This window comes from Budorcas taxicolor, chromosome 3 (genome assembly GCF_023091745.1).
Source record: "Budorcas taxicolor isolate Tak-1 chromosome 3, Takin1.1, whole genome shotgun sequence".
NCBI lineage: Eukaryota > Metazoa > Chordata > Mammalia > Artiodactyla > Bovidae > Budorcas > Budorcas taxicolor.
Genome location: NC_068912.1, coordinates 113,247,775 through 113,273,857, shown reverse-complemented (window position 1 = coordinate 113,273,857; position 26,083 = coordinate 113,247,775). Strand labels below are relative to the sequence as shown.

Here is a 26,083-nt window from a genome sequence, read left to right as displayed (position 1 = left end):
CCCACCCCCACCCCCCCCCCCCGAGGTGTGAGACTGAGCTGCCCCTGCTTTCCCAACAGGAGAGTGAGGCTACAGGTGTGAGAAGCTGGGATGGCACAGCTGATGGCCGACACAGCCAGGGCGGGAGGACTAGGTCTCCGGAGCTCCATGTTCGGGCAGGGAGCACGGCAGTGCACTCAGACGGCAGGAGTCGCCGTCCCCACACGGGCCTTCCCGTCTAGCAGGGCTTCTGCAAGACTTACGAGACAGCCCCGGCCCACAAGCACAGCCTTCCCACCCCAGATCCAGGCCAGCAGTCACAGAAATTGGGAAGAGCTTTTCCATGCAAGGAAATCTGCCAATTATATATATAGCTTTTCCTCTCTCTGAGCCAAACTGACTGGTGTAGGGGTTTTGCCCAGGAAATATCTGAGCTCCAAACAAGCTGGAAAGGAAAACTGATGTTGAAATCCGGATAAAGGTCACGGTTGCTCACCAAAGGAGCAGCGCCTGACCACCCCACAGGCTGACATCTGCTGGGAACAGCTGAGAGACTCGGGTCTGGGGTTTATAGGCCCCACGCAGGCCTACAAAGGGACTCCCATTCATTCAACAGACTCGAATGCTGAACAGACGAGATGTAAAACAACTAAAAAGACTAGATAAATCCATTATATAGCTTATTTTTTATTTAGGGTTACCGTGTGTGCATGCTACGTTGCTTCAGTCATATCTGACCCTGTGCGACCCTACAGACAGTAGCCCAGCAGGCTCCTCTGTCCATGGGACTCTCCAGGCACGAACACTGGCGTGGGTTGCCATGCCCTCCTTCAGGGGATCTTCCCGACCGGGGGATGGAACCCGTGCCTCTCACATCTCCCGCACTGGTAGGCGGGTTCTTTACCACCAGCACCAGCTGGTTATAGGGTTACCAGGTTAAAACTAACTGAAAAATGGAAAGTAAAATATAAAGGAAAACCAAATGTTAATGTAAAATAAGATAATTAAATAAAGGTATGGCTGGACGGCATCACTGACGCAATGGACAAGAACTTGGCCAAACTCCAGGCAATGGTGAGGGACAGGGAGGCCTGGCGTGCTGCAGTCCATGGGGCTGCAAAGCGTCAGACTCGACTGGATGACTCAACAACAACAACAGAAAGCTTATAGCTTTAATTACATTTGTTTCCTCTTTACATTCTATTTTTCCTGTTTTTATTAGTTATTTGCCTGATAATCTTAAAGGATAATTCTTCCCTAACACCTACTCTTCAGTTGCAGATGCTATTTTTAACACTGCCTATAAAATTAACCTCATCTGAAATTCTTTGGGACTTGAATAAATCAAAATAGCTGCTAAGTGTTGGCAAGTTGAACCCTATTACTTTCCTACTAGTAGGGATGAATGGTGGGATGAATGGTGGTAGAGATAAAAACTAGGAAACAGAGAATACTTTTTTGCCATCCCAATGACATGGAGTCTATTACAGCATTACCCCCATTTCACAGATGAGAAAACTGAGTCTCAGCAGTATCTTGCCTTATGCCATAGAGCTAAAAAAGGAGAACACCTTCATAATACACCACACAAAATACCATAAAACATTTCACAGAGAGTACTGTGGGAGAAAGTGAAAGTGAAGTCGCTCAGTCGTGTCCGACTCTTTGCAACCCCATGGACTGTAGCCTACCAAGCTTCTCCGTCCATGGGATTCTCCAGGCAAGAATACTGGAGTGGGTTACCATTTCCTTCTCCAGGGAGTCTTCCCGACCCAGGGATCAAACCCGGATCTCCCGCATTGGAGGCAGACGCTTTACCCTCTGCGCCACCAGGGAAGCCCTGTGGGGGAAGGAAGCTATGAATACAGACATGTAAAATCACTCCTCTATCTGTATGATGTGGTAACTCTGGCACGGTCAATTCAGGCAGAATGACACTGTGAGTGAAGCCTGCTGGATCCCTGTGCCAACGGCCATGTGCTGGAGCCATATGACTAAACAGAAGGGCCAGGTCATACTTTTCGGAAATCACATGAAATCTCAATGTGGTATTTTGCAGAGCAGCAGCCCTCTTAAACATGCATATCCTACATGCAGTTCTCATTCAATTTCTACTGAAATTATACTGAAACCTGGAATGTCTTTTTTGTCCCATGGACCCTTTTGGCAATCTGGAGAAGCCTACGCAGACTTCTCAGGAATGTCTCTGGATGTAGAAAATGAAATACCACTGCAATGAAAATCTACCTTAATCAAATAGTCAAATCCACAGACCCCTTGTGGGGAGCAAGGTCCATGAGCCAAGGTAAAAAAAAACCTCTGCCAGCAGCACGCTATCTTCTCTCCTCCCTCTCCCCCACCTCTCAAAAGGAGTTACGGGGGTGAATGGCTCCCCAGCAGTCATCTTGGACCAGGAGAATCAATTTCTGGAGGCACCCAGATGATGCTGTGCAACCACATGCTGATCAAGGCCTGCCTCCTCTTGTGCAGGAGAATAAAACTTCACACGCTCACACCATTCTTACTTTGACAACTTCATTTTTAACAAGTGGATGGAGTGAGCTGAATCAGTTCAGTTCAGTACAGTTGCTCAGTCGTGTCCGACTTTTTGCGACCCCATGAATTGCACCATGCCAGACCTGCCAGACCTGCCTGTCCCAACCCACTCCAGTGTTCTTGCCTGGAGAATCCCAGGGACGGTGGAGCCTGGTGGACTGCCGTCCATGGGGTCGCACAGAGTCGGACACGACTGAAGCGACTTAGCAGCAGCAGCAGCGGCAGCAGACCTGCCTGTCCATCACCAGCTCCCGGAGTTCACTCAAACTCATGTCCATCGAGTTGGTGATGCCATCCAGCCATCTCATCCTCTGTCGTCCCCTGCTCCTCCTGCCTCCAACCCCTCCCAGCATCAGAGTCTTTTCCAATGAAAAGACTTTTCGCATTAGGGGGCCAAAATATTAGTTTCAGCTTTAGCATCATTCCTTCCAAAGAACACCCAGGACTGATCTCCTTTAGAATGGACTGGTTGGATCTCCTTGAAGTCCAGGGGACGCTCAAAAGTCTTCTCCAACACCACAGTTCAAAAGCATCAATTCTTCAGCACTCGGCTTTCTTCATAGTCCAACTCTCACATCCATACATGACTAGACGGACCTTTGTTGAACAGTGGCCTCCAAAAGAATATGTCCATGTTCTAATCCCTAGAACCTGTGACTGTGAGCTAACTTGGAAAAAAGTCTTTGTAAACATAATTAGGGTTCTTACAGTGGAATCACCCTGGGTTATCTGGGTGGTCCTAACTCCAGTGACAGCTGTCCTCCCAAGAGACAGAAGGGAGGACACAGTGGAGGGCGGAGAGAGTCCTGCAAAGATGGAGGGAGAGACGGGGGTGATGCCTCACCAGCCAAGGGACACCTGGAGCCGCTGGAAGCCAGATGAGGCAGGGAACAGGGTCTCCCCAAGACCACGGTAGGGAGCACGGCCCCACCAACGCCTTGATCTCAGACTTCTGGCCTCCAGAAATACGACAGCATAAATTTCTGTTGTTCTAAGCCATGTGGCAATTTGTCATAACAGCCCCAGGAAATTAACAGAGCACCCAAACCTGCTTCTAAGAAATGTACCTTTATGATTTTCTAAACAATACTAAGAATTAAACATACACTCTCTTTCATATATGCAGTGCTGTATATGGCGTTAAGCAGAAACAGCCCTCTAAACACGTGTATCCTAAATTTAATTCTCATTCAGCTTATACCAAAAACTCTCTTTATTTTCCATCGCCATTATTGGGCCAACCCATCTTCCTAAAATTTAAGAATAAATCAAGAGCGTGTCCTCCCCTTCACTCTGTTCCTACATCATGCCAACAAGCATTCCCTTCTTTCTTCCTGTCCTCTGCCCAAGCTCCATCTGCTTCCTCCAACCATCCCTCACCCTCACACTGGCGTGCTGGCGACTTCTCCACTGCCTTTCTCCAGGCTGTGCTGCCTGCAGAGCTCACAGTCCCAACTTTCTGCTCGTGTTTCCTCCTCCGCCAGCCCGGTCTCTGACACCAGGGTTCCCCCAGTCTGTCCGCTTCCTCGCCATCAAACCCAGCCCAGTCTCCTCCCTTCCCTCACTACAGGCACACGGCATGCTCACTGGAAACTCTGCGGGTTCGGGATACGGGAAAGTTTCCATGATGAGCCATCTAAAATAAGGTCAGCTAAGCAGAAGCTGAAATACAGAAGTCCTCTTGCTCAAAAATGAGCCTGTAAACCCGAACCACACCAGAATCACACAGAGCAGAGGAAGTTATATCTTCTCAGCCTCAGGTCAGGTAATGGAGGTGAGAAAGGCCCTACAGAGGAGCGGAAGCCACCTTCAGGAACACCTGCCCCCTCTCCTGGGGCACAGGGACTCCGCATGGAGCTGCTCCACAGGGGAGGCCATGCTCAAAGGTCCCTCCTGTGACCGAAGACGCCTGCACTAAGATTATCCATACCAGGAGAAACCGAAACCGTGCTATGTCCCTAAAACTGCAGGAGTAAATAAAACTGATCAACCAAGACTCGTCTACACAATGAAACACCCACAACTAAAGAGGTGGTCATCGGAGATGCTCACCACGTGGAAATGTTTATCCGATGAAATAATAACTGAAGCCAAAATATAAAGTTACACATACGCTGACGGGTGTATAACACATGCAAGATGAAACGTCTACCCGTGAAGAAGTCTGAAGGCGACGTGAGAGAAGGAAGCCGCTGCTGAGCTACTGCTTTTCTCCACTTTAAATTTCCTTTAAAATCATCATTAAACACTTTTAAGACGGACTTCCCTGGTGGGCAGTGGCTAAGACTCTGCACCCAGAATGCAAGGGGCCTGGACTTGATCCCTGGTCAGAGAACTAGATCCCACAGGCTGCAACCAAGAGTTCACATACTGCAACTAACAGCCAGCATAGATAGATTAAAAGAATATTTTTAAAAACTAACCGACACTTTAAGCGGCCCCGCCCCCAGGCCTGCTCATACAGCCCCTCCGCAGCAGAAGCTTCCGCTCCCCAGGTAGGCGCCTGAGCGGCTGCCTTCTCCTCTCGCGCTGCCCTGGGCACCCTACTCTACGTGGCACCTGTCACAGGGCTCAGTCATGAGTCTGTTCACATTCAACAGCCTGGAAGCTGGCTCTAAGCACAGAGAAAGCGTGTTTCCACCTCCGTCCACCCTCAGACACCCAGCAGAGTTTAACACAAGGACCGCTGAATGAAGGGAAGACAAGTCTTTGTGAAAACATGCCCCTTTTCCAATTGATTTCTATTTGATTTCAGAAATCAGGTTGCCAGGGTAAAGCCTGACTTGTCCAATTATATGTCTATATTCTGCAAGGGTAAATAAGTTTTCAAGCTGTCAAACCTGGAAACGCCCACATGGCAAAGGGAGCCGGCCACTCTCAAAGCTGCTCACCAACCAGAGTCCAAAAGCCTCAGCTCTGGGAGCCCCGAGGTCCTGTCGCTCCCACCTCTCTGTAAGTGGGTAACGGGAACCAAGGGGGGCTGGCCCCCAGGACCATCTGCAATAACGGACATTTGTTCCAGGGCAGGGGTGGGGGGTGTTGCAAAGAAGAAACAATTCAACATCCTTTCTGAATAGAAAGGACCAAGAGAACCGCATTCCCGGCTCTGGCTCCGGCTCCTCGCAGAGCCGGCGTGAGCCTCACTCGGGGACAGCAAGCTGTGAAAGGCAGCCCCGGCCTCGGGTCTAGACGCAGAGGCCATGACCACCGGGGAGCCACTGCTCCCCGTCGCAGGACTGCGGGTCCCCAGTCTGGCTGCCCCGCAAAGTCGAGCAAAGTTTGGAAAAATCACCCACTTCTAAGTCAGCAGCAAACTCTCCAGGGAAGGTGCCCAAACCTTTTCTGAAGCTCTAAAGGGTGCTCAAGCATGGCTGCCCCAAGGGAGTGGAGGCGGCTACGCGCTCTCTCTGCCCACGACGTGAACAGAAAGGTCTCGTGGAAGAGGGTGCCCGCGCCCTACCTTCTGAGGGGTGTGGTGGGTCTGCCGGGGGGGTTTGGGGAGAGGGCCACCGGTGGAGGGGCCCCAGAGACACCAGGGCGGGCAGGCGGCCATGCACAGGGTGCTCCCTGCCCACGAAGGGCAGGTCCGTGCTGGGGTGAGGCTGGGAGGGGCCGGAGCGCCAGGTCCCCTGGACACGGCAGATAAGGAACGAGGCGGTACTAGAGGACTCACAGTGCTGTCAGAAATGGGCAGGAAATGCCTCTTTTTAATGGTGCTGTATTCACATATATTCCAGTAAAACTCGTCTTTCCTCTTCAAGGTCCACCTCCGCTGCGGCCACTGGTGTGACCCTGGTGGGAATGAACAGACTGTCCAGTGTCCTGGTCAGCAAGATGTGGAGTCAGCGCAGAGATGCTCCATTTGAGAAACACAAGGACACCAAACCCAAGAAAACGCTCTACAGCCGCATCGTCGATAGCAACAACCACTTTCATCACATTGTGCTAACTCATCTTACCCTGCCGACACCCCTGAGCGGGTTCTGCTATCGCCCCTACTCCCCAGATGAGGACCCCCAGGCGCAGAGCCGAGTGTGATCTGCCCGAGGTCAGCCAGCAGGTGCGAGGCTGAGCGGGCACCCGTGCCCTGCTCCCCAGGCCTCCCTGGAAGCCCGGCTCCCACGCCAGGCCCGCTGCGGGCGCTTTCAGAGATAAGAGAAGGACTGAACGCAGCCCTGCCATCTAGGGTCTCACACCTGGCGGAGAAACACAAATCCCCAACATTCAGAGTCCCCGCCTCCTCCAGGACCCCGGAGTCGGGAAATCCCACATGGCACTCAATCTCCCCCGTAAATGAAGCAAACCCGTAACTGCCCACGTCATGACACACACAGGCAGATGCCCCGGGTGCCTTCCCTACAGCGCGGGGCCTGGCTCTCCCCTGCCAGCAGCCTCTACACCTGCCCAGCGCAGACCGTGCAGGGACCCAGAGCCCCTACCCACCAGCCCTGGGACTCAGGGTACCGCTCGGCCACACCAGAGAGCCCCGGGCAGTGCAGGGGTCACGGCAGGTGGGTGGCCAGCCCGACAGAGGTGCAGGTGCGGGGAGATGCCGCCCTCTCCAAGGGGGAAGCCGGGCGGGGAGCCCGTGATGCCCGTGTGCCCCCGTCTATGCTCGGCCATCCGCCTGCCCCTGTGTCCACCAGCAGCTCCTGTGCCCACTTCAGACAACACTCCTCTGTCCTACTGCCCTGAGAATCGCCACTAAACTGAATTTGGCTCTGACTCTGCCTCCCTCAGAGGGCCAGGGCCTCTGACAGCAGGCACCATGAAGTCGGTGTCTGAGGTGACGATTCCAAGGATGGAAGCCGCCATGCGGCCCTGGTGAGGAGCGAGCGTGTGGATCAGCTGCAGGCAGGGCACACGTCACGTGACCGTCAGGCCAGGGCAGGGCGCTCGCCAGCAAGTATCCATCACTGACAGCTCAGGGCCCATCTTCCTTCCATACCGTTCCTAAACCATGCAGGACCAAGAGCGGTGCCGGCAACAAGGAGACCAGGGTCGAACTCCTCTGCCTGCCAGGCCCGGGTCCCCATCCACCTCCCTCACTGGCCACAGAAGAGGCCACCTGTCTGACCTCCTCACTCCCACCCTGTCCCCTCCTTCCCTGCAGCAGCCATGATGAAACCCACTAGCTTTACAGATCTTACTGGCTCGCAATACATGTGGCAAAGGGCCCACCGCGGCCTGGAACATGCTTTGCCTCTGCCCTTGCCTGCCTCGCCCCCCTCCCAGGCTCAGCTCCCTCTGTCAGGAACCACTCTGACCCCAGACCCCTGACACTGCTGCCCACGGCCCCCTCAGCCTCGGGTCTCCCTACATCCCCCCAGCCATGCTCCCCCAGCTGCAGCATCCTGACCCAGCTGCAGCCCAAGCTGTTTCCTTCTTGGCCTCTGGTCCTGACTGCCCAGCACCTGCCGCTCACCCAGGACTGTTCAGAGCGTGAAGGAAGCTCTCAGTGACACCAGCGCCCGTCCACACAGGGCTCTCGGGTGAAACCAGGGAGCAAACAGAGCTGACCTCCCTGGAGCAAGTCACTGTGACATGTAACTCTGGGCACCTACTGTGTGTCAGAGAGTGAACAGGGCCCACCACCCTGGAGCGAGTCACTCTGACATGTAACTATGGGCACCTACTGTGTGTCAGCAGTGGACAAACCAGACAAAAATCCCTTGCTCACAGACGGCGTTATGTTACAGCTTTTAACAAAAGAAACAAAAGCAGGTGGACTCAGAGCAGCACCGGGGAGGGATGGTGGGGGCGGGGTGAGGCTGCAGTCTCCCGGTCTCCCAGTGCCCCACTGCTTTGATTTGTTTCTGCTGCTTTCCAAAACTTCAAATGACTTTAAAGGAGGTGGTGACATTCCATCAAACGTTTATTAAAATAGAACCCAGGTAGAACCCAATGATGGGACACTGACTTGAAGAAAAGAGGAAACGAAAGCACTAAACCCTAACTGCGCCCCAACTCCTGGAACGTTCCACAGCTCCAGGCTACTGCGGGAAGACGATAAAGAAGCCATGCAGGACTTGAAGACAGCTGAAATCACTAAAGAGAGCCCAGAGATGGCGGATGGGGAGGGGGACAGCTGAAGTCCATGAAAACTTCCGGATATCCAAAAGCAAATGCAGGTGCTCAAAGGACAATCTCCTCCCGAGGCACGACAAAGATGAGGCTAAACAGAAAGCGTTTTTAAAATACTTTCTCTATCAAACAAGAATAAGTCCAGATAACAACGAAGTAAAAAGAACAGGAAAGCTATGCTGGAACAGGGGTGAAAATCACACGTAGAAGCACTAAGAAATGCAATTAAATTTGTATCAAATTATACAATTTGATAAACAGAATTAGAGAAAACAAATTAAACAACGCAGAAAAGCATGACAGACATGGAAGATGGAACGCGCATGCACGCACCCCCGCACGATCCCAGGGCCCCTGGCCCCTGCTGGACCCTGTAGCTCGTTTACCTGGCCTGCTGCTCGGAAGCGGAGCACCTGACGCCTCAGCCATCTCGCCCTGGGCCAAGCTGAGGGCACCCATGTCGCTGCCCACTCTCCACCCCCTATCCCCTGAACCAGAGGCCTGTCCTTCCTCTTCCTCTTCACCCTCCACCTGGCAGTCAGAGCAAATCATTCCAATACTGCAAGTCTGGGACTCCTGCCAAGAGAAACTATTGAATGGACAGGCTGAAGGACTATGTCCCAAATCCACTCCGCACCTGTGGTCTTTCTCCCTTGGGCCTCAGCAGGCCGCACGGCTCGTCCTTCACCCCTCTGTACAGTCCAAACTATAGCCCCCACCGCACGACCTTCGCACATGCTAGGCCCTGGACCTAACCCATTCCAAAGTTCCTACAGGCACAATTCTGACACACGTGCACAAACTCACATGCTCTGTTCAGTTCAGGTGACTTTCCACTAATCATTCTTCAAGTCTCAGTTAAAACATCACCTCCTCAGGGGCGGTCTTCCCCACCATTCCGCCAGAACAGTGGGGACCCGGCTTATCATACTTCCCACGCAGCCTTACTTCCACACATATTGTCAGTCTCAACCTGTAATTAGACCTCACTGTGAGTCACTGAGCCCCCTTGAATACAAGCTCGATGACAAACAGCCCTTCTCCATTTCTGCTCACCACTGAAAGTTATCACTGGGCATGGTATGTGGTCCCAGAGACCCTGTACAGAAAGATGTTGAAACAATGAGCGAATGAATGTGTCGAACTCCCAAAGAACAAGACAAAGCACATGAACCAGAATTACAGAGAAAAGACTATTTTTCAAAGTTGGAAAACCAAAAACAGAGCCTGGAAACCAGCAGGTTCTACATATCAAGACAAATTTGTGAGCAAAAAGCAATATTGCTCCGGACAAAGAGAGAATCCTACAAGATTTCAAACAGAAACGTACAGATATCTTCAAAGATGGTAACAACATGAAGGCTAGTTTCCGATGCCTCCCCCGCAACGCCAGCAACAGAGAACAGTGTGCTGTTGGGAGGTGTCTGATGAGAAATACCATGTTCTGGCTCCTTGGTGGAAAGCAGAGCATTCTCCATTATTTTACTTCCTTGTTATTCAGTCCTTTCTCAATGTCTTAGTTTGAAAGGAACAACTGAGTAACTGGTGAAGCAAAGCACTGGGTAGCATGCGCTATGTGGCTCAACACTGTCTGATACAAAGCTTGACTGAAAAATGATGTCACCATTGTGGGCTGGCCATAAGCAGAGACATCATGAGAAAATCTGTGTGCTGTGAATGTGTAAAAAATAAAAAGGAAAAATTCAGCACAAATCAGTATCAAAAACAAAGGTGAATGGTGCACATACCACTCACAAAAATGCAGAACAGAACAGAGGGACCAAGAAAGCATTAACTCACAATACAGTCAGGCACGGACACACAGCAGTCAGACATGCCAAAGTCCTGACAAGCAGAAAATGCCTGAGGTTCACTGCTACTAGCAGACTGCTCCATACTGAACTAAAACAATTTCTAACAGTCTACTGTTTACAAGGATTAAATCTAAAATAACCAGGAAATATAAAGGTAACAGTAAGGGTGGAAGAGGGAAGTAAGTATGTCAATTAAATTGTGAACAAAGGAAAGAAAGTATGGCAATATTAATATCAGACAGAGTACAGGTCATGGCAAAGATTAATCAGTATAAAAAAAAGATGTGACTTTATTAATAGATGACTACTCAGTAATGAGGGTATTAACATTTACTTACGTGCTTAAAAGAACTTCAAAAACAGAGCAGGTGAGAACTGTTAGAAATATGAGAAGAAAAGGATGCATTTGAAAGAGATTAACTCCTCACTATCAGTCTGTGGGAGATCAAGTGATAAAAGTAAGGTCCTAAGAAGACTGAGCAACAAATTTCCTAAGTTGCAATAAAGACCAAATTTTATTCCCTGTAGTAAATACATTATCTTTCAAGTAAATGGGATCTAACATTTCTCACATTTCATAATGAGTGATCTTTTCTTTTTTAATTGAGGTATAGCTGATGTACCATATTACGTAAGTTTCAGGTGTACAACACAGTGATTCACAACTTTTAAAGGTTATATTCCATTTATAGTTATTATAAAATATTGGCTATACACCTTGTGTTGTTTGTATACAGTGAGTGATCTTAATGTCAGATACTTATAAATATCATGCAGTGACAAGATACAGAAAAAAACAAACTAGTGACAAGTGCCAATTCACAAGCGGAAGCCAAAGGGGCTGAGAAGCTGAACAGAGCTTTTGAACACCACCACAGGGCTGGCAGAGACGATGGCATTCAGAAACCGACGGAGAACGGATAAACACCGAGAATCCTAGGGACTAACCCACAGAAGCAGAGCAAGTGAAGACTGATCAGTCAGTCAGAAAAAGTGAAGCCCACATTCAAATCCGATCGACCACAAACTGGATTTAAGATGACCTGCTGCTCCTGTGCCCACCGGCCAGAAGCAGAGGATTAATCAATCCTCTCTTTGGGAAGAGACCACCATCCTGAGCCTAAACCTGTCTTCACTTTTCAGACAATGTCTGTCAACCAAGATTGACAGGTATTCCAGGAGGAAACACTAAGGGAACAAAAGCAAGAAAAAAGCCAGGCAATTAAAAAAACCCAGAGTAGAACCAGACGTTTTCAGTTTTCAGGCATGGACTTTGAAATATGCTTAAAATTTTCACTGAAATTAAAGACAAGATCAAGGAGAGGGTTTTTTGGCATGGAACTTGAGCCCTTTTTTAAAAAATCAACTGAAAATTCTAGAGCTGAAAGAAAATAAGTGGAACTAAAAACTCACCAGACAGATTTAACAACAGACAAGAAACACCTAAGAACACAGAAGAAAGATAATAAAACACCTAGAATGAAGAAAACAGAAAATATTTTTCAAAGAGCACAAGAAACATAGAAGTCAGGGGAAAGAGGTAACAAAAAAGTCACAGAAATAAGAAGAAAAAATAATGGGTAGGAGGCAACACTTGAAGAGCTAATAACCAAGACTTCCCCCAAAACTGACAAGAGAAGGGGAACACAGCTACAGATTTCAGAACTGCCAGAACACTAAGCAAGATAAATACAGAGAACCATGCCTGGAAAAACCATAGTAAAACAGCACAATGCCAAAGGAAAAGAAAAATCTTAAGAATAGTTGGAAGGGGAGGGGAGGAGATACATTATCATGCAAGGGAAAACAACAGGACAAGTTATTACTTTTACTAAAAATAATAGAAGCTACAGTACAATGGAATGACATTTTTAGACTCCTGAAAGAAAATGACTGCCACGCTAGAACTGTATAACAAGCAGAAACATCCTTCAGAAAGATGAAATAAACAAAACAAAAATAGAAACCAACACTAAAGGAATATTCAAGAGAGTTTTTCACAGAAGAAATATTACCCCATATGGATCACAGAAATACAGAAAGAAATGAATGGCAACAGAAAAGGCAATGTTCATTGCAAACCTAAGTGACTGCTGACTGTACAATAATGTCCTGTGAAATTTCAAATATATGTAAAATTAAGATATATCACAAACCGCAGAAAGGTGAAAGGCAACTACAGAGAAGCTTCCTTTTCAAGTACCAGAAATTAATTTAAATTTCAAGAGCAAGGAAGAGTATGCGTGTTTAGCTGCTCAGTCATGGCTAACTCTCTGCGACTTTATGGACTGTGGCTGCCAGGATCCTCTGCCTATGGGATTCTCCAGGCAAGGATATTGGAGGGGGTTGCCATTTTCTTCTCCCAGGGATCTTCCAGACCCAGGGACTGAACCGGCATCTCTTGCGTCTCCTGCATTGCAGGCAGACTCTACCTCTGAGCCACTGGCTTCCCTTAATGAAGGGTATAGAGTTCAAAGGCTCTAAGATCTCTGCGTTGTCTGGGAAGCACTAATCTGGATGGGAAGTTAATAAGTCAAGGACATATTTTACAATCTGCAAAATAATATCACTAAAATATGTATATGAAATTAGAGAGGGAAGAAAATGAAATAATTCATCCATTTTAGAAAGAAAGATACCAAAAATATAAAATGTGAGACAAAGAGAAAACAAGTAATAATACACTGGATTTGTACCCAAATAAAAGAGTATCTAAAACTAAGTACAGATTAAACATAAACCAATGGAAGACATCACCCAATTAAATAATCCAACAGGCAATTTAAAAACCCATACAACTACATGCTACTTACAACCTTAAATATAAACAAAAAAGGTTTAAACTAAAAAGATGGAAAATTCTATACTATTACTTACAACTACTAACTGAAATAAAGGTATTGCAGCTAAAAGCAACATCAAAGTAAACTTTAAGGCAAAAAACATTAAAAGAAACAAAAGGTTTATTTCATAATAAAGGAGTCAATCTAGTAAGAATATAAAATAATCTTAAATTTGTATGCATTTAATAACAAGCCTGCAAATATATAATGCAAAAATTAACAGGATGAAAGCAAAAACCAGGTAAGTCCACAGTCATAGTGGAAGATTTTAATAAATCTCACTCAATAGCTCAAGGACAAGCAGAAAAGCAAGTCAGAAGTTTATAAAAGATTTGAGGAAAATGATTAAATTTTGTCCTAATCAGCGTACAAGAACTACTGAGTGCAAATTCTGTTCAAACGCACATGGGACATTTGTGGAAACACACAGGTCAGAAGCAGACACAAAAGAATGCAAGTTCATTTACATCAACCATCTAAAACAGTCGACACAAACCCAGCATATCAGCTGTAGGATGGTGGCTCCTCTGGAGGGGGCTAGGGGGACAACTGGGCAAGATCACTTGGGGGAGCTTCCCGGGGCCTAGACACATTCTACCACTGAATCTGGGTAGTGGCTGCAGAGGCCCACTCACTTGTGCGCTTTTCAGTTGGGAAGTCATTTTCAATTTTTAAAATTATTTATAATATACAAACTCGGTAAAGCAGAAATGCTGCTTTGACAAACTCCTTTGAAGAATTAGAGTAGTTAAAATATACCTTCAAAACAAATCTGTAAATTTTGTGATAAGGCTGGAAATAATTTCTAAATTATCCCATGTTAGATAATGGAAAGAAAAGAAGTATAAGGGGAAAATGAGAAACATTTTTCCCTGACAACTTTTGCCTACTACTGGTGTATGAAACCTAGTTTTTAAAAAAGGGGGAAGGAGGGTAGGAGGGAACCACTAAAGCAAGCATAGCCAATGAGGGCAAACTTAGAGAAAGAGACGGGTAATTTTCAACCGCCCCCCCCAAATACAGAGCTGACTATCCAAAAGCACATACAGAATCAGCTCAAAAAGAAATTAATACAAATGGCCAAAGACTGTGAGAAACGTTCGACCTCATTCCATTTTTATCAAAGTGGCACAGATGTTATAAAATTTTAACCAATGGCATTTGTGAAAGGACAGAAACCACTTCATGAAGTTTGACTCATAGAAGTTCTAAAAGCCATTTGGCAATAATATACCGAAAGCCTTTTAGTTTTCATAGATTAACATTAACATGTTTAATTATCGAAAACATTTCATGCTACTGCAGAGGCTGGGACATGAGGCTGACAAATCCCCTTTCTTCATGCTGCCATTATGCTCTCTGGCCTTCTAAGGGGTGATCCCACTTGAAGGTGAGAACGCAGAGGAATCTGTCTACTCTCATCTTCTGAGATTTCCCGTGGCCACAGCTCCACCTTATCAAGAACCTAAAGCCACATCTGTGTCTCTAGCTGCATCCCAACTTCACTTTGTTCTTAAACAGAAGGCAAGCAGACCCCTTTCCAGCTGCAAAAGTCTCCTTGCTAGCATTTCTTCCATCAAACCTGTATAAAAATCTCTGTTGTTGTTTAATCGCTAAGTCATGTCCCACTCTGTGTGGCCCCTTAGACTGCAGCCCGCCAGGCTCCACAGTCCATGGCATTTCCCAGGCAAGAGTGCTGGAGGGGTTCGCCACTTCCTTCCCCAGAGGAGCTTCCCCGCCCAGGGATCAACACCATCCCCTGCCCTGTCTCCTGTGCTGGCAGGCAGGTTCCTTATCACTGAACCACCAGGAAAGATAACTCTCTACTCTCCCCCAAATATTTCCTTCCATCTCCCCTGGAAGACTCTTGTCCCTCAGGTGCTTATGTCTTTATGAGACAATTCTTTGACCATTTTAGGGAAAAATTAAAATGGAGTCTTTGTTAATGTGGAGCAAAATTTACTCATTCTTTGCCAGATACAAAAGGTTCCCATCTGTTGGCTGATTCACGCTAACAGTGACTTTCACTGCCCAGTTGTTTGTATCAGGCACGCAATTTTAGTATAAGTTGTGGAATTCGGAAATTACTACTGGAATAGCTGGAAAACCAAATGAGATATTCCAGGAACTGAAGTAGCTTCTGGGCAAATACATTCATTCATTCTGCACTCACTTCCGCAAGCACATGGCACCAGGCACTGGCAAAGTCCAAGGCCAGGCCCTGCCTTCTAGGACCTGCACGCAGATTCCTACAGGGTGCTGTACGGGAAGGGACAGGTTCAGAGTTCAGACAGAAAACACTGCAGGAAGTTAGAAGTGAGGGAGTGCCCAGAACCTACCAACTCTCTGTGGAAGCATGCCTCGGGGAACTGGGCACCAGTCAAGTGGCTCCAAATACTCCACCATGCATCCCCAAATTCCAGATGCCCTCACGGGTTGCTAAGGGCCGGGGGGGTGGGGGGGGTCTTCTTATCTTGGAGTATTTCTAGGGAGCCTCACTATTAAGCTTTTATGTCCTTTCAGTACATGCTCAGATGAAAAGCTAGTTTTTACAGCACTAACAAAATCTAAAGTAAATGTGAAAGAAACAGTGCCTCTGCCCCGAGGGCTGGGAATCATCCACGACTGCCCCCACAGGAACGAGCTCGACATCTGGAAGTCAACTATTCGGCACCCTGAACACGTTTTCCCATAGCGACAGGGTATAAATCAGGGTTCATTCTCCAACCAGGCTGACAAAGTTCCACGGTAATTCACATCGTACCAGAGCACAGTGCCCTATTATTTTTATGGAGACATAATTCCTGTACAATTCAGCCTTTTACAGTATACAGCTCAGTGGTTTTCAGCATATTCATAAAGTTGTGCAACCATCACCACTATCTAATTTTAGAACATTCTGACACACACCCCCAACTAAAATCCGGTACCCATTAGCAGTCCTCCGTCCAACAGCCCCTGGCCACCACTCTTCACTGTCTCTACAGATTTGACTATTGTGCATTTCATGTATATGGGATCATAAAATATGTGGTCTTTTGTGTCTGGCTTTTACTCAGTATATTTTCAAGGCCCATCTAAGCTGTAACATGTATCACTACCTCATTTACTTTTCAAAAGCCTTTTAAAAGTTCACACTTTCTACCTCAAACAGGATTCTACTTCTAAGAACTTAAGCTATGGAAATAACCAGAAATATACAAAAGGATCTATTTATAAGTATACATTAAATTGCTATTTAATAGGAAAAAAATACAATATAGGGACTGGTTAAACTTATACATTTAAATAAGATGGAATACTATGCAACATTAATAAGCAAGATTTTGAAGGATATCATAAGAAAAGCTCATTATTAAGTGAAGAAAGTAGGTTAAAAACTAAAACCCAGTTGGTGGGAATGACACCAATTAATATATATTATTAGGTATCTTTGGGTAATAGGAATATAGATGGTTTAAACTTCCTATGTTATTTATACACTTAAAAATTTTTCTTCAATAATTTGACCAAAAAAGCAATTAATCTTTAATAACATTTTTCTACTGGAAGAAAAAACAACTTTTAGAATATTGGAATGTGAACAGAAATACACTCAGAGTTAAATGCAGAGTCCCTAATGGTTTTTAATTATTGATATATATGAAAATAAGAAGAGTCAATTAATAAGTTATTTTTAAAAGTGAAAAGCAGATAAGACAATAAATATAAACACAGAAACTGAATTAGGTAATAAAAACTGGAATTGTTGAATAATCTAAGAACCAGTTCTCTCTTTTTACGAACAAGTTCTCTTAATAGCAAAAAGAAAAAAATGGGACTCAATCAAACCTAAACCTACAAGTTTTTTCACAGCAAAGAAAATCATAAACAAAATGAAAAGACAACCTACAGACTAGAAGGAAACATCTGCACATGATACAACTGACAGGGGCTTAATCTCCAAAATATACAAACAGCTCATACAACTCAGTAACAAAAAACAAGCAACCCAATTGAAAAATGGTTAGAAGACCTAAATTGACATTTCTCCCAGAAGACATACAGATGGTCAAGAGGGACACGAAAAGATACTCAAAATCACTAATTACTAGAGAAATGCAAATCAAAACTACAATAAGGTACTACCTCACACTGGTCAGAATGCCAGCATCAAAAGGTCTACAAATGACAAATGCTGGAGAGGCTGTGGAGAAAAGAGAACTGCCGGAAGCAATGGAAACTGACGCGGCCACCACGGTGAACATTATGAAGGTTCCCTAAAAACTGAAAGTAGACTCTCCATACGATCCAGCAATCCCACTGCTGGGTATCAATCTGGAAAAGACTAAAAAACTCTAATGTGAAAAGAAACATGCACCCCAATGTTCAAAGCAGCACTATTTACAATAGCCAAGACAGAGAAGGAAACTAAATGTCCAACAGATGAATGGATAAAGAAGTTGAGGGGTTCCATTCCACAACAATGAATATTACTTAGCCAAAAAGACTGGAATAATGCCATCTGCAGCAACGTGGATGGACCTAGAGATTATCATACAAGTGAAGGAAGTCAGAAAGAGAAAACAAATACAGTGTGATATTGTTCACATGTAGAATCTAAAACATGACATAAATGAACATACCTACTAAACAGAAACAGACTCACATACATAGAGACCAGACTTGTGGTTGCCAAGGGGTGGGGATGGTGGGAGAGGGATGGATTAGGAGTTAGGATTAGCAGATGCAAACGAGTATATATAAAATGAATAAAGCAAGGTCCTATTATATAGCACAGGAAACTGTATTCAATATCCTGTAATAAACCATAATGTAAAAGAATATGAAAAACATATATATATCTGAATCACTCTGCTGTACAGAAAAAATTAATGCAATATTATAAATCAACTTTACTCGAATACAATTCTTTTCAAAGTGAATAATGACAAAAAAAAAAGCTAAGCAAGTAAAATTAGAAGTGTGAAAGGGAACCAACATAATATTGTAAAGCAATTATCCTTCAAATAAAAATAAATTTTTTAAAAAAAGAAACGTGAAAGAGGATTCAACCAGAGACATTTACGTTTAAAGTGCAAATATATATTACTAAATTAAAAGGTGTGGAGTAAGTGGGAAAGTAAATAACAAAAATGGACTAAAGAAGTTAAAAAGTTCCTATGATTAAAAACAAACCTTTTAGGTTTATTCAGAGTCTTATTATCTCCTCTCAAATTTTCAAGAAATTCTAAAACTATAAAAATGTTCCAGAGCACAAAAAATCATGAAAAGTTACTAAATGAATCCTACGGGGCTGCTTGCACTCTGAAATCAAAACACAGCAAAGGATACCTCCTACCCGAAGAGTTAAGCACACACATGCTTTCATAAAATTCTAAATCCAAAATTAGGTTGTACTACTCAACATTATCAGGAACAATTTACTATTAAGAACTGTACGAAGGGGCTTCCCGGGTGCTCCCAATGCAAGGGGCCCGGGTTCAATCCTTGGTCAGGGAATTAGATCCCACATGCCACAACTAAGACCCAGCACAGCTAAAAAACAGAAAAGAAAAACCTGAAAGAAGTGTACAAATACTCAAAACCAAACTGATCATCTACAATAAATTATTGTTCAAAACACTCCAGTGAAATTCATCACCTATTCCTATTAAACACTCTAAAAGCCACAAATCAAAGAACAACTCATTTACATAGTTTAAAATGTCTCTCCCCAGCCAGTAAGTAAAAATAAACTAATGCAGGAAAAGTAAAAATGGACCAAATAAAATGAGGACTAAAATAAAAGAGGCCATCAGGCAAGTCTGACTAGTTCAATAAGCCACAAAGGAAAACCAAGCACAGTTAATTACACCAAAATAAAATAAGTAGAAGTTTAAACGGAGGAAGGAATATCCCATCTGGAGCAACAACTTAATCAATCCATAAACAAATAAATAAAATAAAACCTGAAAGTAGCTGAAACTAACATTAACTCAAAATGTTGGACCCTAAACACGAAGAAAATTACCCACCTTGACTGAGTTACAAAAGAATTTTTAAAAATTGGGAAGCATACTGGCACCCCACTCCAATACTCTTGCCTGGAAAATCCCATGGACAGAGAAGCCTGATAGGCTACAGTCCATGGGGTCGCAGAGAGTCGGACACGACTGAGTGACTTCACTTTCACTTTCACTGTATTTCTAGATAAAATTACTTAATAACATGAAGAAAAATATTTTAAAATACTCTATTCCGGTTATTAATATTAGAATCATACCTTACACAGTAGGTTCTAAAGTCATCCCTGAAGCCAAAATTGTAAAGTCATACAAGAAATGCTGTATAGACATTAAAAAATATAATGAACATTTAGACCAATCAACATGGGAAGTGATCACCATAAATTGTCAAGAGAAAAAAAAAATCAAACAGGTGTTTCACCAAAAGGATCAAATCAAAAGGATCACTGTCATCCCATGCTATAATGCTGCTCAAGAGACAGACATTTAGACGTAAAGATAATCACTCTAAAGTGAGCAGCTGGGTACCCCCAGGCTCACATGAGTTTATGCATTTAGAACTTTTGCACAAAGTACAACATAATTTCTATATATGGGGGTGGGAGGGTTAAGTTTTAAAAAGAAAATAGGTATACTAAAATATTAACATTCTATTTTGAGGTGGCTAAATTACAGTTATTTTCTAATTGCTTCCATATTCTTTTCTGTATTTCCAAATTTTCTACAATGATCATGAAAAACAGTTCTCTGTGTACAACTGTTAAAGAAATATCAACATTCTATTTTGAGGTGGCTAAATTACGGTTATTTTCTAATTGCTTCCACATTCTTTCCTGTGTTCCCAAATTTTCCACGGCAATCCTGAAAAATGAATCTCTGTGTAAAACAGTTACAGAAATGCAAACTACAACGTGTTTAAACAATTCATTTGGACCCTCTCATTCTTTTATGCTTACATGTGCCAAATTCTCAGTTTTTCTCCAGCCACTGCACAATTTCGAACCTTGAACTCAAAATTTATCAAGAACTGCTCCAATCAGAGGGCAAAGGATGAAAAGTCTGAACTGCTCACACACACCCCATTCAAATTAAACAGGAAAACCAAAGGTGGCGGAGGAATCGAGAGAGGTATGCGCCCACAGACTCACCGTAAAGCTGTTGTTGACGTTCTTGGTGCTGGATTCAGCCACACTGGCATCGGTCAGGTCCACCTCATCAAATATGATCGACTGGAAGAATACAGGGGCCACAGTCAGAGGGGGCAAAGGCATGCCCGTCCCGGACTGCCCACTGCTCTCCCTCGACCCCAGCCAAGCGTGTGAGAACTACATGGACCCGAGTAACTCCACCCGACCCACTGCTGACGGCACGCAGGGCTCACGGGGAAGCTCAAGACCTTTTCTAAGTCCAGGGAGCTCCCTAGTGACCGGCGCCAGTGAAGTCAGAGACACGTCCTCCCATGAGTCCACCTGAGAGCAGGATCCAGAGAGGAGGTCCTCTGTCCTCTCAGCTTTCCTTTCTCCACCTTGCACGCTTGGGGAGAAAGGTATTGGCTAAAATGAACGATTCTAGGGGAGGACAGACTGACCCCAACAGAAGGGACCCAGCCATGAAAGAAAACAAAGGGGCACAGCAGAGACAATCTAGTCCCAGAGAGAAAGGAGGGTCTAGAAGCAGGCCTGGGACACGCCCCTCCCCATTCTACTCTCCCCGCCAAGGCCCCCCGTCACAGCCCCCCAGCTCCTGCTACCCTTACTGTCCCCTCTGGAGGAAACACTAGCAACTTAGAAAAGACTCAGCCTTTTAAGTAACTCCCCCCCGCCCCCTGAACTAAAATAACTACACGAGTCTGTCTTTTTTTTAAATGAAGGATGTGGTCAGAATCCTTTCTAAACAAGTTACTCTGTACAGTTTCAGATTTTAATGTACTAACTCACTAGGGATACATCTCAAAATGCAAATTACTCAGATTCCAGTTTTTTTATTAATAATACTAAAATGTTAGCATCTGAACACAAAGACTGGTGTTCAGAACACCAAAAACTAGGTTTGTAGACACACTAGTGTCTGAAGTGTGCCACACCACAGTCGCCTAAGCCAGGCAGTGACTCAGAGACTCTCAACAGCTCCTCCTCTGTCACTGGCGTCTGCCTGGTGATTCCAGCTATAAATCTTACAAAGATGACACACGGGAGGAAGGATCATGGCTAGAAAGCCCAGAGACAGCTTCTCTTCACACACCAAAAAGCCCAATACACTTAAAGCATATTTTTAGTTAGCTTCACAGGTATATACACTTGTCTCCAAAGTCATCAAGTTGCACACATTAAGTTTCTATACAGTGTTTATAAAACTGTTTTGAAAAAAGAGAAAAAAAAGGTCTTCCCTGGTGTAGGTACAGTGGCTAAGAAGTGCTCTGCCAATATGGGGGACATGGATTCCATCCCTGGTCTGGGAAGATTCCACATGCCATGGGGCGACTAAGCCCATGGACCACAAATGCTGAGCCCGTATCCTGCAACTAAGGAAGCCGAGGGCCTAGAGTCTGTGCTCTGCAACAAGAGAAGCCCCCGCAATGAGACGCCGAAGAACCGCAATGAAGAGGAGCCCCCACTCACTGCAGCCAGAAAAAGGCCCTGCAAAGCAACAGAGACCCAGTGCGGCCAAATGCAAAAAACAATCATCATCATCCATTTTTTTAATGATTTAAAAAAATACAGAAAACTTTGGAAAAAAATAGATTTTTAGGCCAAAATAAGAGGGTTTTTAAGCCAGTGATCCCCAATCTTTCCAAAAGAACGATGTCTACTTGTCACATGGTTACTTCTGTGACCTTTCCCTCCCCATATCTCCCCACTGGTGACCTATGACATTAAAGAGAAAGGAAATTGATTAGAAAAATCAATGTTCACAAGACATAAGACCCAGCACCCCAGAGGCTCACAAAACGCGCTCGGAAAATGAGATCTAGAATCAAAGGTATTTCCCCAGGGAGAACCCGGAACCCAGCTCTCCCTGCAGCTTCTCGGGAGGTTTCCTCTCATCAAGGGTCCCCCACTGAGTCTCACCTTGGCAGTTTTTGCATAGTACAGCGTCCGCCCTCGAAGCTTGAAGTATCTTCGTTTTGATCGTTGGAATGAATTGTTCTGTTTGGTCAGCATCCCCTCTTTGATGACGGTCTGGAAGCACAGAAAGGGATTCATGAGCGTGTGTTTTCACGGTGCTGCGCTTATCCACTGACAGCCCAGAGTATCTGTGTGTGTCTCTAATGGGCTGACGGCCTAACAGAAGAACTATTTCTCACCCTCTGTGCAAACCCCAACCTATGGACAAGCTGAGTGGGCAGCGGGTGGAGGCTGACCCTATCCTCCAGGGGGCGATGGCCTGCCTGAGCAGCGGGGAGGTGGGGCCAAAGGCCCAGGTGTGCCCAGCGCGTGCCCTGGGTGGGGGTCAGCAGAAGGGGGCGAGGGCACGCTGGACCCATGTTCTCCAGCCTCAGCGCTGGGTAGTTCTCAGCTGTTTTTGGCCCGGCCTCCGTGCTCTCTGGCCTCCTGCCATTTCTCAGGAGCCGGCTGCCAAAACTGTCGACGTAGGTTGCTACGGGGTTCACCACGGCCTAGGCCTGCCCCTCTTCGGCCCTCGGCCCTGTGCACGGGCCAGGCGTGACCCACACTGCGACACAGAGAGGTGCCACCAGCAACGTCACTGAGACGCCTCCACCCCCAAATCTGACCAGCCTGCCACCGAGGCAGGAGTGCAGAGAGAAGCATGGGGTGAAGGGCAGTCCGCTCGGCTCGGCACACACACCCAGAACAGGGCAGCGTCCTAGACCCTAAGCCCGGAGCCGCACCACTTACAAGCCAAGTGCTCAGGGTCCTGCCTGGTCAGCAGACGTGCTGGACCACCTGGAGCAGCCAACAGTCAAAACTAAGCAACAAGGTGCCCTGACACCAGAGCCGGGCTCCCAGCAAGAGCTAAGCCCAGCATCTCCCGGTGCAGCAGAGGCAGGACGCGCAGAAACGCTGCTCGAGGACAAGGACAGCGGTCCAAAGAAGCTGCTCGTCGCAGCACCTGACCCTGTGCAGCTCTGCACTTTACGTCACTTTTAAATGGCTGTACGAAGCATCTGGGCACCTGCGGCCACTGAAGACGACGTAAGATGAAACAAGACACAGAAACCCTACGTCACCCGAACACGTCAGAGGCGAGACCTGGTCACTGCTGTCTATCTGTCCCTCCATCAGCCAGCTCCTAACAGGGGAGGCAACAGAACCCGGGAGGTACTGCTGCTCCCCACAGGCGAATGCTGGAGACAGCGCCCCCACCCCGGGCACACGCGCGCACACACACACACACACCCCCTCACACCCCACCAGCGCCTGGCCGTGCACAGGTCCACCCGAGAGCCCCGCTCCCTCGGGCCTGGCCCAGCAGTACAAACAGCAACCTCTCCAACGCCCGAGAGGATCAACTCTGGGGGAAAGCTAGCAAGGAACGGCTGCACTTATCCTGGGGCGGGAGCCCTCACTGTTATCTCTGAGGAGGTCACCCACCCCTCTTCCAGGTCACTGAGGAGAGACGAACACAGCATGACCCGACGATGCGGGAGGGACACGTGCTGGCCCGTGGCGGAGAGAAAGCCTCCTGACCAAGGAGCTTCAGGTGGAAACCGGCCTGCGCTACGGAAGGACTGCTGGGCTGCGTCCGAGGATTCTTTTCAGACCCAAGTGCACACGTGGATGCTGTTTCAATATGCTCTTCAAAGACAGGCCACTGCACCCGCGCCCGGCGGTGCAGACCCCGGTATCTGCACCACCCGCCCCCCGAGGCGAGCCTCTGCTCGGGACCCCACAGGTCCCGCTCACAGACCCAGGCACCTCTCCCAGCCCCCAAGCATCTTCCTTACCTCTGCAGGGGAAGCAATCGCCTCCATCTCTTTCGCAAATGCAGAAAGAAAAAGGAAAAAAATTCTAAAAGACAACAAAATCACAGGCCGAGACCCAGAAAAGTTAAAAGAAGTTCTTTTTAAAGGATAAATGCTCGAGTATTTTTCTTGCATCTCCCCTACACATGCCACACATAAAAGAAAAGCAAAATTAGAACAAACACACTCCAACACACACACACACACACACACACACACACATACACCACACACACATCTTTCAGAGAGCGGATGAGAGCTGCGATCTCGGGCTACCCAAGGAGAGCTGTCGTTCTATTTATAGAACAAGAGTGCTCAGAAAAAGACTCTGGTGGGTTTCAGCGGAAGGGCTGGGGAAAAGATAAAGACCAGTATTTCTCTGAAGCTTTCTCAGAAACTGCATTTCTTCTCACATTTGCTGCTCGTGAGGACTATAGATATGCTGCAGAATATTTTTAACACTCAGTCAAAAGCAATGAACTAAATAAAAGTGGTCAAGAAAAGCACACCCCTGACTAATCAGCTGTGCTTTGCATTTGGCAGCCGGTAAGTGGCACCCACAGGAAACGGCTCAGCTCGCACGGCTCCGCACGCCCACTAGAGCAGAGGACCAGGAGTCCAAACCCACAGCCGAGAGGCCAGGCTCTAAGCACCGCTTTGTCAAGTTCTCGCACAGGCGACAGGGCCAGTTCTGTCCTTCGAGCTGTCCAGGGCATCTCCCTCACCCTCAGGGACAGGGAGGACTGAGCTGCAGCACACATGGGTGGGTGCTGAGGATCTGAGCGGGAAGGGAGCACTGGACCCAGGTCCAAAGGGAGGACGCCAGTCCTGGCTAGGCTCTGGGGGTGGGGATGGGGGGTGGAGAACCCGGCAGGGTATTCAGCCTGTGCCAAAGCGCGGCCCTGGGTGCCACAGCCACCCGCTGACCCCCAGAGAGGCGCACAACGCCAGGTGAGACAGCACCTGCCACAGGGAAGGCTTGAGTCTGCAGTCATCCTGCTCAGGAGCTAGGGGCAGCTAAGGCAGCTCTGGAAATGCCCTCCAAATGCACCAACCAGCAGGCAGAGATGGCGAGAGCAGGCCTGCCTATGGGACTCGGTGCCCCCAGTCCTAGGGAGTCAACCCCTCTGCAAAGGCAGTGGAACGCCTTCCCTTGCCTCCTCCACACCCTCCCCAGACAAGCAGCGGCCACCACTCCGTCGGCTCCAGGGACAGCTCAGACCAGGGGAGGACAGAGCACACAGGGTGCCGGGGAGGGAGCACTTCCCGCTGGGGAGGGCGGCCCAGAGCTGGTCTGAGCGGGCAGGGCAGAGGCGTCCACAGCCCGCGGAGGGCTGCAGACAGAGCCCGCAGGGCTGGTAGCTGACCGGGGCCCCACCAGCTCCCTAAGGGCACACTGTCAGTCACGGGGCCCCGGATCAGGGGGGTGGTTTCTCAGGCTGCAGAGTTTAGAAGGACGATCTGGGCCACCATGTGGAGGGCAGGAGGTGAGAGTGAAACCAAGAGGCAGGCAGAATCCTCCACTCTTACAGGATGGCAGCCGGCAGTGAGCGGCATCTGGGAGGAAGGAGTCATGGTCACGGGCATGAGAGTGTTCAGAGGACGCACCACAGATGGGACGATGGAGGCGACCCCAGGGGTCTCCTGGAGGAGGATGTGCTTCGTCTTGGACACAGAGACTCTGAGGCCCGGGAAGGCCAGGGGAGCCGTGCGGAGGACCGGCGGCAGACCGTGCAATGGGGGCGCGTGAGAAGGTTCAGCGGGAGACGCCGTAGAGGCGTCCCTTTCGGGAACAGAGGGGAAGGAGAAGAGGCCCAGGGCACCGAGAGGCCCAGGACACCAACATCGGGTGCAGGGGGAAGCTGGGGGTCCGAA

At 47.2% G+C, this 26,083-nt stretch overlaps 1 protein-coding gene across 1 annotated transcript in view; it reads right to left on the bottom strand.

The window, feature by feature from the left end:
- DGKD (diacylglycerol kinase delta) overlaps positions 1-26,083 on the bottom strand; it is a 109,128-nt gene that overhangs the window by 55,254 nt on the left and 27,791 nt on the right. Inside the window, exons 2-3 of the mRNA XM_052638192.1 lie at positions 22,353-22,463; positions 20,433-20,513 (exon numbers count right to left, since the gene is read on the bottom strand). Of these exons, the coding sequence (XP_052494152.1) occupies positions 20,433-20,513; positions 22,353-22,463 (192 nt within the window). The remainder of the gene's footprint in view (positions 1-20,432; positions 20,514-22,352; positions 22,464-26,083) is intronic.